Source organism: Stegostoma tigrinum, chromosome 10 (assembly GCF_030684315.1).
Source record: "Stegostoma tigrinum isolate sSteTig4 chromosome 10, sSteTig4.hap1, whole genome shotgun sequence".
Classification (NCBI taxonomy): Eukaryota; Metazoa; Chordata; class Chondrichthyes; order Orectolobiformes; family Stegostomatidae; genus Stegostoma; species Stegostoma tigrinum.
In genome coordinates, this window is record NC_081363.1 from 2084818 (window position 1) to 2100220 (window position 15403).

Consider the following 15403-nt stretch of genomic DNA (forward strand, 5'->3'; position numbering starts at 1 on the left):
GCGTTTCCACTCAAGCCAGTACTGAGGGATGAAATGCTCCAAACAGCCTGGGTTCTCAGTGGCTAATTAAACAAACAGAGTGTGACCCTAGCGCTGTTTGGCAGGAGGGCAGAAACTGGGGCACATCTGTAGCAATATTTAAAAACATCATTACATGTTTGTCTCTACACGGTTTTCACACGTGCGACAAAACAGTGAGCAAGTCCATGGAAACAGCATTCGTTAACACTTAACAGGAAGAGAGTGGAAATCAGAAGGTAATGACTCTGACATTCATGAAACTGGTTTCTGACTGGAGTCCATGTACAACTCTTTGTGAAGAGGTTTCCCGTCTGGAAGATGGCCTGATGCGCCAGCTTGGATTGCAACAGCACTGTCGAGAGGTCCAACATGCAGTTGCCGGACAGAGGTTAGTGAGGGGGAGTTAGCAAGGGATAGGAATGTGAACCTTGATCCCAGAAAGGGAGTCTGACCCCTGACCCCAAGGATCCAATCTTGGCTGGTTGAGATATACAGAAAAGGAGGCATTCAGGAGCGAGTGTTTGGGACGTGGGCATACAGGAGGATCAGATGTGCAGGAGATGGAGCACTCATGGCACTGGGACATACAGGAGGGTTAAGGTGCAGAGGAGGTGGGGTATATGGGAGGGGGTACACAGTAAAGAAGGGTGACAGGATGCATGGAGGGGTGCTGAAATGAGGAGGAGAGTAACATAACAGAGGTCAGAGGCTTTGTGCATTGGAGAGTTAATGTATATGTAAGCAGCTTACTATTCACCCCTGGCAAGGTCAGTGTTTACTCAGTAGGACTGGAATTTAATTTCTAGTAAGTGCCTGAACTTCTCCACATTTTTGTGGTTTATGCAGTGTGGCAGTGCCTGAGTGTGGGATAAAGGGAAACGTCAGCACAAAACTGAGCAGACTAAAGTGTAGAAAGAGGTAGGGATTCCTCGGGAATGAAAGGTGCACTGTGGCTAATAATAGTGTCCTGAAAGAACCTCAGCAGGAAAGCAAAGGAGGTGATAATCCTGCGTCTGAGGACAGGGTTTTATTCAACTACATTCAGAAATAATCTTTCTCAAAAGACTGTAGTATAAAACCCACTCCCAAAATCCTGCTTGGTGCCTGTAACAAACACTGTTAATGCCTTTTGAGGTACAGAGTGATACAACATGGAAACAGGCCCAAACTGCTCCACGCTGACCACCGTACCAACTCAGCTGGTTCTAATTGCCCACACTTGATCCCTATCCCTCTAAAGCGTTCTCGATCATGTACCTGTCCAAACATTTTTAAAATTTTGCTACTGTACCTGTATCAACCACTTTCTCTGGCAGCTCATTCCATACACGCATCACTCTCTGTGTGAAGAAGTTGTCTCTCAGGTCCTTCCTAAATCTTTCTCCTCTCACCTTAAACCAAAGTCCTCTAGGTTTCAATTCCCCATCCCTGGGAAAAAGACTATGTGCATTCATCCTATCTATGCCCCTCATGATTTTACACATCTCAGTGAATCACCCCTCATTCTCCTACCTTCCAACAAATAAAGTCCTACCCTGGCTAACATCTCACTACAACTCAGACCTACCAGTTCTGACAATATCCTCTTTGTAAATTTCCTTTTTCCATTTTCCAGTTTAACTATGCCTTTCCTATAACAGGGGTGACAAAAACTGGACACATACTCCAAGTGTGGCCTTACCAAAGACTTATACATCTGTAACATAACATCCCAACACCTATAGTCAATGCCTCAACCGATGAAGGCCAGCATGTTAAATGCTTTCTTCACCACCCTGTCTCCCTGTGATGCTGCTTTCAACAAACTATGTACTTGTACTCCTTGGTCCCTCTGTTCTACATCACACCTCAGGACCTTACCATTTACAGTATAAGTCCTACCTTGGTTTGGCTTTCCAAAGTGCAACACCTCACACTTACCTGCATTGAATTGCATTTGCCAATTCTCAGCCCACACTCCCATCTGATCAAGATGCCCTAAATCAGAAACGGTAAGAACTGCCGATGCTGGAGTCAAAGTTAACAGTGTGGAGCTGGAGGAACACAGCAGATCAGGCAGCATCAGGGGACCAGGAAAGCTGATGTTTCAGGTTGGGGCCCTTCTTCTGAAGAAATGTCAGCTTTCCTGCTCCTCTGATGCTACCTGATCTGCTGTGCTCGTCCAGCTCCACTACCCTAAACTCAATGGTTTCCAGTATACACAATATTACAGTCAACTAAACACCAACATTACAGAAATAAACACACACACACTAAACGGATTAGTGAGATGCTGAAACAACAATAATGTAGACAGCTGTAAATATTTGTTCTTCTCAATTCTCATCCTTCCATTCACCTCTCCTCCCTATACTCTGAGCAGGCCATATTTATTCCTTCATCTTTGATTACGGGACTCCTTGGAGATCCTGCCAACATTCCACACAATTCAGGAATACACTGGTACCATGGCCAAAAATTTCTTTGGACCTTGGTTTTGTTCCTTTTGTTTAAGCAAAGATCCTTGTTGTATGCAGCAACTTTGTAAAGCTCTTGGTCAAAGCATGTTCTTGATCAAACAATCATCAATATAAACACAAGGTAGGAGCAGGAGTCCTTTTTAAAAACATGGACTCTGTCATAACGACATGATGTCAGTGTCCAAGCTCAGAAAAATCAACACCTTCATAACTTACAGCCTAAGTTCAATCTCCTTAAGTATCACTGGGTCAAAATCTTGTAGTTCCCTCCGTAAAGGCATTGTGGGCCCTCATGGACTGCAGCGGTTCAAGAAAGCTGATCACCACCACCTTTTCAAGGGTAACTAGGGACGGGCAATAAATGCTGGCCCAGTCAGCAACATCCATGTCCGTGAGTTAATGCAAAAGAAACCTCTAGATTTTCCATCAAAAATGTGTGATGTTGGAATTCCAACCCCATTGTTTAACTGAGCACGGAATTTGTGGTGGCAGATGGCAAATAGCTTGAGCCATGTATAAATTAGTTTGCTCAAACTAGCACCTTAACACAGCTTAAGCAGTTTAACAGGAAATGGCCACTGCCACTTAGTGGAGGAGTTCATAATGAACAGAGATAGTGTAAACTCCAGCTTGTCCAAAACTGCTGCCCATGTTCTTACTCTCAACAGGTTGTGTTCACCCACTACCCTTGTGCATGACAGTCTCCACTAAGAAATGGAGTATTGTGTACACTTGGAAAACTCTGGTGCGGCCGCACTTGGAGTATTGTGTACAGTTCTGGTCACCGCATTATAAGAAGGATGTGGAAGCTTTGGAAAGGGTGCAGAGGAGATTTACTAGGATGTTGCCTGGTATGGAGGGAAGGTCTTACGAGAAAAGGCTGAGGGACTCGAGGCTGTTTTCGTTAGAGAGAAGAAGGTTGAGAGGTGACTTAATTGAAACATATAAAATAATCAGAGGGTTCGATAGGATGGATAGGGAGAGCCTTTTTCCTAGGACGGTGATGGCGAGCACGAGGGGGCATAGCTTTAAATTGAGGGGTGAAAGATATAGGACTGATGTCACAGGTAGTTTCTTTACTCAGTGAGTAGTAAGGGAATGGAACGCTTTGCCTGCAACGGTAATAGATTCGCCAACTTTAGGTACATTTAAGTCGTCATTGGATGAGCATATGGACGTACATGGAATAGTGTAGGTTAGATGGGCTTCAGATTGGTATGACAGGTCGGCACAACATCGAGGGCCGAAAGGCCTGTACTGTGCTGTAATGTGCTATGTTCCATGTTAAATGCAATAGAAGGAACCAAAGTTAAAATTCTCAACCTTATTTACTTATTCCTTCAACAGCCACATTTTTTTAACTTCCTCTGAGATGATTCAGTATTTCTTCTGGCTAATTATTAGCCTCAACACTCTGCAGGTCTGATCTGTTGATTTAGAGCTGATTTGATCCCCCTCAGGCAGGCCTGTGTGTCTAGGTTAGCATCTGTTTAGCCTTCCTCTCCTGATGAAGTGGCAAAGGCGATCACAACTCTACCTGTCCAGTTGGGCCCTGTTACACCTGCAGCCTCTATTAGAGATCCTTATGGCACAAAAACCACTTGATCAGACAGTTCTTAACTGACGCCAACGTATACATAAGATTTGGCGTCAGGCATTTCACAGACTGATGGAACGTGAGCCACAGGAAAAGAAAGAACCACAAGGTCTGCCAAGGTAAGTGAAGAGCTGCTGGGACTTGCTCCTGCAAAGATTCTTTGTGCTGTTCCTTCTTCCTGAGAAGTGGAGTGTGCACTGCCCAGAGTGTGATTGAATTGGAAAGCCCAAGGTTCCAGGAGGTAGCTGATTACAGTCAGGGCAGCAGCACAGAATGTGACCAATTGGCCTGACCTTTCTCACGTCAGGGAGTTGGTCAGGTTTCCCAATCCTGAGCAATGTCTAGTGTCTGTTACTGTGAGTTGCCAATTTGGTCTGAGTGAGGATGGGTGCAGACTTTGAATAATTGTGAGTCCAATCTTCACTACACATTATTTCCAATATTACATAGCCAATGCATACCATTCTCTCTAACATGCTTTGCATGCACTGTTCCCTAGGGTCTACTGTGTGTATACGCTATTCAACATTCTCAATGCATGTTTATCACTGAGAGGTAAGAGTGCAACCACTGAGCCAAGGCTAGCACCTACTGTGTACATAAGATAACACACACTGTACCTCCTGTTCCTTATTTACCATTGGGAGGGACTCTCAGTTTTGGGGTACATTAATGTCAGTGATGCAGCAGGCTATGTATTACAGATACTGCTACTACACTAAATTACAGCCTCATCGCACTGAAACTAACACTGGAGGATCATTCCAACAGCCGTACTACATGGAAGACAACATTAAGGCTTTACCAACAGAAATACAGATACAACAGTCATAAGGTGATGCTGAATTTGTACAATACACTTTTTGTTTTTATTCATTAAGAGGATGAGGGCATCACTGGCTAGAAGCATTTATTGTCCATCCCTAATTGCCCAGAGAGCAGTTAAGGGTGAACCACATTGCTGTGGACCTGGAGTCACCTGTAGGCCAGACCAGGTAAGGATGGCATTTCCTTCCCTAAACGACATTAGTGAAGCAGATGGATTTTTCCAACAATCGACAATGGATTGATGGTTAGCATTAGATTCTTAATTCCAGATATTTTACTGAATTCAATTCCACGATCTGCCATGGCAGGATTTGAACCTGGGTCCCTGGAACATTACCTGGGTCCCTGGGTTAACAGCCCAGCAAAAGTACCACTAGGCCATCATCTCCCCACCTGTTAGAGCTCAGCTGGAGTATTGTGTACAGAAGTGATTTACAAGAATGGTTCCAGGAATGAGAAGGAGGGATGCCAATTGATTGAAGAAGTTGGGACTGTTTTCCTTGGACAGGGGAAGGCTGAGAGGAGATCTGACAGAGTTTTTCAAAATCATGAGTGGGCCAGACAGAGTAGAGCAGGAGAAGCTGTTCCTGTTTGTAAAAGGAACAAGAATGAGCAGGCATAGATTCAAAGTGGTGTACAAATGAAGCAAGGGTGGAACAACCAATTAGCACTGGAATGCACTGCCTGGGAATGTGGTGGAGGCAGGTTCAATTGAGGCATTCAAGATGGCATTGGATAGTTACTTAGATAAAAAAACATCGCAAGGGGAAAGCAGGAGACAGTCACCAGGTACTGATGCTCACCTATTGAGCCAGTTCAAGCACGATGCACTGAATCGCCTCCTTCTGCACTGTAATAATTCTGTGATTCTGATTCTGTCCACGGGAGAGGCTGATGGATGCAGCAGAAGGTAAAAGGGGCAGTGCTTAGCACAGTGAGCAACTCCCTCGATATTGAACGGATGTTTCAATTTGGATACTGTGGCACTTTGAAAGCAGATATTGTGAGGGAAGGATTAGCAGATGCATCCAAAAAAATCGAGGGAGGTAACAGAGATCAATGATGTTGTGTCAATGACAGGCAATGGGTGCAGATGGTATCCTGACATGGTACAAGGACGAATAAACAGTTATTCCGGCAGAGAAAACAGGAGTGGAGGGAAGGCAGTGGGTCAGAGCGGATACTGAGGTTCCTACCTGGATACCCTCTGGGCGATTGCCTTTCTGGTTGCCCCCTGCCTGTTGCTTGGTGGTGGTCTGGGTGGGAGGAGTGAAGGACTGCTCTCAGAACCCTCCAGCTTCTGTTGGCTGATTGGCCAATGGCTGCAGAGGTTGCTGCTCACTGAGGTCTGACTCCCTGATGCTGGGGGTGCTGACCACTGCAGGCTAGGTTCCATGGCCGGCAACTGGCTTTCTGCAAGGATTGCCTGAAACAGCAAGGAACATGAATACATTGACAACAATTACACAATATTATAAATGTACAATATACTCAGATATGTACATGTATCGATACAAATGCAGTCATATATAGTCATGTATATAATTACATGTAAACATTACAGAAACACAGAATGCTTACAACACAGGAGGCCATTTGGTCCACTGCGATTGTGCTAGCTTTAGAAATAAGTAATACCAGTACAACTTCCTCACCTTCCCCCTCCAAAACTGAACTTTTTTCTTTTTCATAAAAAAAGAGCAGATCTCTTCTGATTACCTTGAGTGAAACTGCTCATGTGTCATAAGCCCCATCTCCTCTAATCTTGCTTTAGCACTAAAGTGTCTCATCCCTGGTTCCAATCTTGTAAACCTCTAATATACTCTCTCCAGTGTATTCACATCCTTCCTGAAGTGTGGTGCCCAGAACTGGCCACAATACTCCACTTGAGAGTGAACCAGTGTTTTTTGAATTTATGGAAAAAGACAAACCTCCTTGTATTTGTACACTTTATACGATACTGTGTACTTTATGAATCACTGTCTCTCAGCTTGCCCTGTCACCTTCAATGACTTACGCAAATACACGCCAAGGTTCTTCTTCTCCTGCACACCCTTTATAATGGTGCCCTTTGCTTTCTCATATCTCTCCATTTTCTCCTAGAACAAAGAACAGTACAACACAGCAACAGGACCTTCAGCCCATCAAATCTACTCCAATGCCTGACTAAAGACTTTTTGTTTCTACATCATCTGTATTCCTCTATTCCTTGCTTATTCATGTATCTGTCAAGACGTCACTTCAACATTGCTACATATCTATGCATCTGGCAGTGCTTTCCAGGTACACAACACCGTCTGTGTAAAGAACCTACCTCTCACATTTTCTTTAAACTTACCCCTTTTTATCTTACATCTGTGTCCCCAAGTAATTGACATTTGTATCCCAGAAAAAAGACTCTGACTATCCATCCTATCTGTACCTCTCAACATTTTGTGAACTTTTATCAGGTGACCCCTCAGCCCTTGATGTTCAAATGAAAACAAACTCCAATCTCTCATAGCTAATATCCTCCAACCAAGCAACATCTTGGTAAACCAACACAGTTCTGGAGAATTCTGAAGAAGGGTCCCCACCCGACACACTAACTTTCCTGATTCTCTTGCTGCCTGGCCTGCTGTGTACCTCCAGCTCCACACTGTGTTATTTCAGACTCCAGCATCTGCAGTTCTTGCTATCCCCGGTAAACCATTTCAATATCCTCCCCAAAGCCTCCACATCATTCTGGTAGTGTAGTGACCAGAGCTGTATGGACATAGGAAGAGATGGATGCACAAGAAGCCAGAGTCAAAGGAATACAATGTTGCTGGAGGGCTAGGGGTCCAATTTAGACCTGTCAGGTTATGGTGACTTTGGCCTGTTGCTGCATTACTCGGTTACCTGCTGACAGGCTCAGTCTGATGGCCCCACACTGCACCTCTTTGTACTCCACCTTCGTGTAAGACTTTAATTTTAATCTCATACTTTGCTCTCACTCCTTCTCCCTAGTATCCTTGGAATAGTGGATACAATTTATTGGGATCCATATGGACAAGCATATGGAGGTACATGGAATAGTGTAGGTTAGATGAGCTTCAGATTGGTATGGCAGGTCGGCACAACATAGAGGGCCGAAGGGCCTGTACTGTGCTGTAATGTTCTACGTTCTATGGTCTTTCAAAAGTTTGAAAGAATAATGGCTTGCATCTGTGCAACACTTAATGTTCAGTGGGCGTATTTCAAACTGATACCAAATCTTTCTGATACACACAGCCACAGAACTGAATTTACACATTGAGCAAACCAATGGAGTGACTTGGTCACTGGATTATCAATCAGTTCATTTAACTTTTTCCAAAGGAAATGATGCAGCTGTTGATAACATGGACATTGAAGGATATTGCAGGAGAAGTTGGGAGGGGGGGAGAACTGGGATAATTATCAAAAAGTATCAGGAGTTAACAAGAGAATGGGATTGGACTGAATGGGACAAATCTTAAAACACCTTGACAATAAAGCTTGTGTGAAATGAGCAGGACTGGTTTAGTAGGCTGGATGGCTCATGTACAGAAACCAGCAAGTGGCTTTCTTCTAAGCTAGAATATTCCGGACCATTTTATGCTAAATGTAGCACATTTGTATGATGTGTAATTGCTATTATAGATTCTGTAAAAACCTTCAAACTCTACGCAACAAGTTGATAGTATACAGCAATGTGACCCAATGCTGCAGCAACAACACAGGAAACTACATCAGACAAACACCAAGCTCAAAGAAGATGAATACATGAAGATAGTTATTCTAACAATGCAATATGGCAGGGGCGCTAATTGAAGGAAATGATTTGAGGTGTAGAGTGATCGATATTGTTGAATGTGGTATGGAAGGTTTTGCTTTCAGTTGGGCAGAGATTTAGGACAGGTGTGAACCACAGAACTGCAGCCAAATACAAAGCACTTTCTGTTGAGACACGCTGGTAAATGCTGAAGTAAAAACAGACCCTGCTACTGTAAAAACAATACACTGAGGCTGGGGCTTAAGCCAAAGGCCCACAGGCATTCCTACTGCTTTTGTTTCAAAATGTCAGAGAGTCACATCAGCACATGCACCCAGGTAAATCCAGCACGGCAGAATACCTGATCACCTCCTTGATATTTGCAACCCTCAATTTGTAACAGTGAGTGCAATTTGAGTTACATGGATATCTAACCACAACTAGCTCCTGCTAACTGCCATGGTGGAGCGCCACAGTGCTGGAGGGTCAGTATTGAGACAGTGCCATACTGTCGGAGGGTCAGTGCTGAGGGAGCGCCACACTGTGAGAAGGTCAGTGCTGAGGGAGCGCCGCACTGTGAGAAGGTCAGTGCTGAGGGAGCGCCGCACTGTGAGAAGGTCAGTGCTGAGGGAGTGCTGCACTGTCCAAGGGTCAGTATTGAGGGAGTGCTGCATTGTTAGAGGGACATTGCTGAGGGAGCTCCACACTATCAGAGGGTAGGTGCTGTGGGAGTGCCGCACCGTTGGAGGGTCAGTGCTGAGGGAGAACCGCACTATCGGACGGTCAGAGCTGGGGAAGCACTGCACTGTCTGAGGATCAGTGCTGAGGGAGCGCCGCACTGTCTGAGGGTCAATGTTGAGGGAGTGCCACACTGTCAGAGGGTCAGTGCTGAGGGAGCGCCGCACTGTCTGAGGGTCAATGTTGAGGGAGTGCCACACTGTCAGAGGGTCAGTACTGAGTGGCTATCGCACTGCCACAGGGTCAGTGCTGAGGGAGTGCTGTACTGTTGGAAGGTCCGTGCTGAGGGAGCTACGCACTGTCGGAGGGTCAGTGCTGAGGGAGCTACGCACTGTCGGAGGGTCAGTGCTGAGGGAGCTACGCACTGTCGGAGGGTCAGTGCTGAGGGAGCTACGCACTGTCGGAGGGTCAGTGCTGAGAGAGCTATGCACTGTCGGAGGGTCAGTGCTGAGGGAGCTACGCACTGTCGGAGGGTCAGTGCTGAGGGAGCTACGCACTGTCGGAGGGTCCGTGCTGAGGGAGCTATGCGCTGTGGGAGGGTCAGTGCTGAGGGAGCTACGCACTGTCGGAGGGTCAGTGCTGAGGGAGCTACGCACTGTCGGAGGGTCAGTGCTGACAGAGCTATGCACTGTGGGAGGGTCAGTGCTGAGGGAGTGCAGCACTGTTACAAGGCCAGTGTTGAGTAACCGCTACACTAGTGAAGGATCAGTACTGAGGGAGCGCCGCAATGTCGGAGGGTCAGTGCTGAGGGAGTGCCACAAACCTACACTGTAACAGTGTGTGTGTATTTGACAGAGAGTGAGTGTGAGAGTGTGTGTGTGTGTGTGTGTGTGTGTATGTGTGTAGTGCGTGTGTACATGTGTGTGTGTGTAAGTGTGAGTGGGTGTGCGGAAATGTGAGTTTGAGAGTGTGTGTGTCTTTGATGCCAGGGTGATACCTCAACGAGTGAATGAAAGACTGAGTATGATGTATACATAATGCTGTGTCATCATCAAAGGGTCAGAAAGAGTTGAAAGAAAGCTGAAAAAAACAACTCATTAATAAATGTCATCCATGCCGCCAGAATTCTGCTTCTCTAGTTTTATGTGGCTGCCCATCCAAATATTTGTGTGCCTGTTTGTGAGACCATACAAAGTAGGAGGAGAAATAGGCCAATCAGCCTATCAAGACTGCTCCACCATTCAGTCAGATCATGATTGATCTGATAGTCCTCAACTCCACTTTCCTGCCTTTTCCCTCTCACACTTGATTCCATGTTGACTAAATATCTGTCTCTCTGAGCCCTGAATATACTTAATGATCCATCCTTGACATCACTCTATGGCAAAGAATTGTACAGATTCACTACTCTCTGAGACAATTCCTCCCCACCTCTGCCTTAAATGTGTGAAACCTAGTCTGAGATTATGCCCTGTGGGCCTAGATTCTCCCACAAGGGGAAACAACCTTTCTGCCCTGTCAAAATTTACCCTGTCAAATCCCACTAGGGCCATTGATGTTTCAACATGCTTTCTCATTTTTCTAAACTCCAATTAGTACATGTAAGTGAATGGGAATTTTAAAAAGAGACAGAGTGTATGTTTTCAAATTATAAATTCACAGTTCACATTTCTTTACCACCGTTGGTTAATAAGAGTTTGGTTACGGTAAATTGTTACTTTTCTGTTAATGAAAGAAAATCAGGTGTGCATATTCTTTCAACTTAAATTGCATATATTGAGTAATTCGATGGTTTAGTCAGATTCATGACAACTTGGAAATAGTGAGGCTTGATTTCCAGCACGCTACTCCTCCCCTGACAACTCTCAATCTGTAATTTCACCTTCAAAGATTCTTTCATGCTCTTTCCAACTGTGCTGTTAACCCAATTTATCCAAGTCTATCTCTTCTGCCAAAATGCAGCCTCTCACAATTTTCTGTACTAAATTCTATCTGATACTTGCATTCCCACTCTGCTAGCCCATCTATGTCATGTTTAGTTGATTTATATCATCCTCATTGTTTACCATTCCTCCAGGTTTTATGGCACCTGTTTTATTTTGCTCAATATTCCAAAGTCCAAGTCATTTATGTACATCCTCAGGGACACCTAAAAAAAGCCCATGTCTACCATTCTTCAGCCTGAAGAATAACCACTGAAAATAAGGAAGAGTTTCTTCAGCAAGACAGTGTTGATTCTGCGGAACTCACTGCCACAGAAGGCTGTGAAGATCAAGTCATTGAGTGAATTTCAGACAGAGACAGACATGTTCTTGATTAATTAAGGGATCAAGGGTTACTGAGAGAAGACAGGACAATGAGATTTAAGAACATACCAGCCATGATCAACCGGTGGAACATACCCAATGGGCTGAATGGCCTACTTCTGGTCCTATACGTTATGGTCAATTATGAGCAGCAGCAGATGTAGCTCTTTTGGCATCTCAATCCTGCTCTGCCATTCAGTAAGATCATGGTTGATGTGATTGCAGTCTCAAATCAACATTCTTACTTACCTCTACTAACCTTTCATCTCTTTGCTTGACAAGAATCTATCTGAATTTGCCTTAAAAATATTCAAGGACTGTGCTTCCACCACCTTTTCAGGAAAGGAGTTCCAAAGACTCACCATCAGCTGAGGGAAAAAACTTTCACCTCTTCAGTTTTAAATGGGCAAACCTTGAACTTTTAAACAGTGATCCTAGTTCTCATTTCTCCCATTAGAAATAAAAGTTCTGTCTACATCAAACTGTCAAGTCCTCTTACAATCTTCATCACAGCTAACTCTCTAGCTATGTTAACATTGACCTTCCTACTCCATGAGGTGGCTTGTCAAATAGAGGTATCTTACAGAGAGTAAAGAGTGTGGAATATCCAAGGGTATGGAGAACGAGCAGGTGAATGGGGTCTTACTGGATGTGATTATATTGGCTTTTGGGCAGGGAGACAAAGAGTAAGATAGCGCTGGGGGTGGCACAGTAGCTCTGTGGTTAGCAAAGCTGCCTCACAGCACCAGGAACCCAGGATCAATTCTACCCTTGGGCAACTGTTGAGTACTTCTAAGATTTTCTACTTTCATTACAGATTTCCAGATTCCATGTTTATCACTCTGACACTATTTAAGCCTTTTGAAAATTCTTTCGTGGGATGTGAGTGTTGGATTTATCATCCATCCCTAACTGCCCTTGAACTGGTGGCTAGCTCAGCCATTTCAGATGTCAGTTAAAATTGTGCCACAGGCAAAACCAGAAAGTGTTAGAGAAACTCAGCAGCTCCGACAACATCTGTGGAGAGAAAAACAGAGTTAGTGTTTCCAGTCCATCTTTGGTTGATTGAAGAGTCAACCACATTGCTTTGGGTCTGGAGTCATATGAATGTTAGACCAATTAAGAAAAGAGGATTTCCTTCTTTTGAAGGAAGGGCATTATTGAACCCAATGGGTTTATATGATGATCGATGATCAATGGTCATAGTCATCAATACAATGATCAGCTTTATAATTCCAAATTTATAAACTGAACATAAACTCCACCAATTGCTCTTGGTGGGGATGCTAGATTAACTCTTCTATAAAATAGGTCATTTTCAAGCTAGGGTTGGCTAATTTAAGAGAAGTTTCATCCAGTGGTTCAGAATATTAATGCTGCAATTCAGCCCTGTTAAACATTGAATAAGTATTTAGAGGTATTTACAAGGCTTTGGGCCAAATGCTCACAAATGGGATGAGAATAGTTATATGGTTGTTTTTGACCATCACAGATTCAATGGGCTGAAGAGCCTTTTTCTTTGCTCTAGACCTCTATGACATTCTCCCAGCACTCTCACCAACCTATCTCATAGAATGAAACATCTGTTCCCAGTATCTCTTCCTTGCTTCACCTGGATCTGTGCCTCCCTCCCTTTCTCTCCCTTGTGGGCAGTGAGTTAATCACAGAGATGACTTCAAATAGTCATTGACTGTCTGCAATGCAGAACATGGTACCTGGATCCACACCCAGCACCAGACTCGGGTTGAAAACTGATTCAGAGATAATGGGAACTGCCGATGTTGGAGAATCTGAGATAACAAGGTGTAGAACTGGATGAACACAGCAGGCCAAGCGGCATCACAGGAGCAGGAAAGTTGACGTTTTGGGTCTAGACCCTTCTTCAGAAATGACCGGAAGAAGGGTCTAGACCCGAAACATCAGCTTTCCTGCTCCTCTGATGCTGCTTGGCCTGCTGTGTTCATCCAGCTCCACACCCTGTTATCTCAGGTTGAAAACTGTTTATTTTGCAGCTCCAAGCAAAACATTCTTATACTTTCAATCTACTACAGAAACTCTTTCCAATAAACTAATCTCCCTGAGCTTTGTGTGGGCCAGATGGATTAGTGCCAAAGGGTTGAAAGACAATCAGTGAATACTCCAAGATGAAAGAACAATGGGAGGTCTGACACTCCATTAGGACATTGTAAACTCTAGTCTCCAATAACCTTCACATTTTCCAATGCAATCATATCCAATATCTGCAGTTTCACTTATGGGGGAGGGTATATTCTGGCTGTGCACTAAAATGGGGGAATTGAGATTGATGACATTAATGGCACCTCTGATGTATTTATGGGGAGCCGAGAGCAAAGGGCTTCATTTTAACAAGGCATAGTTGCCTCTGTGAGCATTAATCTGTCTACAGAAACTACATTCACCCAAAGAACTCTTCGTTGCTACAAATGGGTTAGCTGAGCTGAGGTCAGTGAAGAGCAATGGCTGGTTTATCCTAAATCAAATCATCTATTATTCTGGTCAACGTGCTATTGTACCGTTCCATTCTTGAACCAGTCTGTTTGAGAATTGCCTATCAAGCTGGTAGTGAGTATCAGGTTCCTTCTTGTCCTTTATTCTCTTGTCAGGCAGCACGGGATAACAAGGAATCAGAGGTGTTCCTTCATGCTCCGATTGAGAGAAAGGAGCCAATTGAAACTGTTGACCCACATCCCACCACTCTTGAGGGCAAGCACCCCAAGCAAGGCACAGCTTAAGGTCAAAGCTTTCAAGTAAAAATTTGTTAGTGGCCCTAGCCAAGAAGAACTTCAAAGTGCTTACAATTCAGAACAGGAATGCCTCTGCAGTCATGTAGAGACTGATCCCTGGGGAGCCATAAAAGAATGTATTTTTATTGAATCAGATAATTAAATAAAACATGGCAAGTCTATCACAGACTACTCGTGCTTAGAAATCCAAGCACTAATCCAAGTTAAGAAAAACGATGCTTCTATGTTTCTTTGTGTTCAGGCCTAAGGTGAGAGGGATGATGTATCAACTTGATTTTCAGCTGCTTCTTTCAGAGGCTGTTGCTATGGGGGTACTCTCAGTTTGTCACTATGCTCCAGACCAGAATTCGGGAAAGGAGCAGCCACAGGCAGAACACCAAGGTCCAGCAGTCACTGGGTAAATGCTAGAATTTCTAAGGGTTAAAACAGAACATGATGAATATGCACAGAGGTACACATAGCAACAGCCAGAGAAACAACAGGTTCACATTTCTGGTCATATACAGTGGACCTGCTCTATATTTTAGTATTTTGCCTCTATCTCAGATTTTACCAACTCCTTTCATTTCGACTTCAAACTTTACATAACTTAAATAGAATGCCCCTGAAGGTGCTGATTCTCACTGGGGTACAGGTTCGCCCTCCCCTCCTGAAGGTGCTGATTCTCACTGGGATACAGGGTCCCCCTCCCTCCTGAAGGTGCTGACTCTCACTGGGGTACAGGTTCGCCCTCCCCTTCTGAAGGTGCTGACTCTCTCTGGGGTACAGTGTCCCCCTCCCCTCCTGAAGGTACTGATTCTCACTGGGGTACAGGGTCCCCCTCCCCTCCTGAAGGTTCTGGCTCTCACTGGGGTACAGAGTCCCCCTCCCCTCCTGAAGGTGCTGACTCTCACTGGAGTAGAGAGACCCCTCCTCTCCTGAAAATATTAATGTTTTCTCCTTTATGATTCAGATGAGCTAAATGAGCATAGGAAAACAAGAGCAGGAGTTCGCTG

At 44.5% G+C, this 15403-nt stretch overlaps 1 protein-coding gene across 2 annotated transcripts in view; it reads right to left on the bottom strand.

The window, feature by feature from the left end:
- The window catches only part of ttll5 (tubulin tyrosine ligase-like family, member 5), a 419059-nt gene that overhangs the window by 26032 nt on the left and 377624 nt on the right, over positions 1 to 15403 (bottom strand). For both annotated transcript variants that reach the window (XM_059648892.1, XM_059648891.1), the window contains one exon: positions 6102 to 6331. In XM_059648892.1, coding sequence (XP_059504875.1) covers positions 6102 to 6331 — 230 coding nt within the window. The remainder of the gene's footprint in view (positions 1 to 6101; positions 6332 to 15403) is intronic.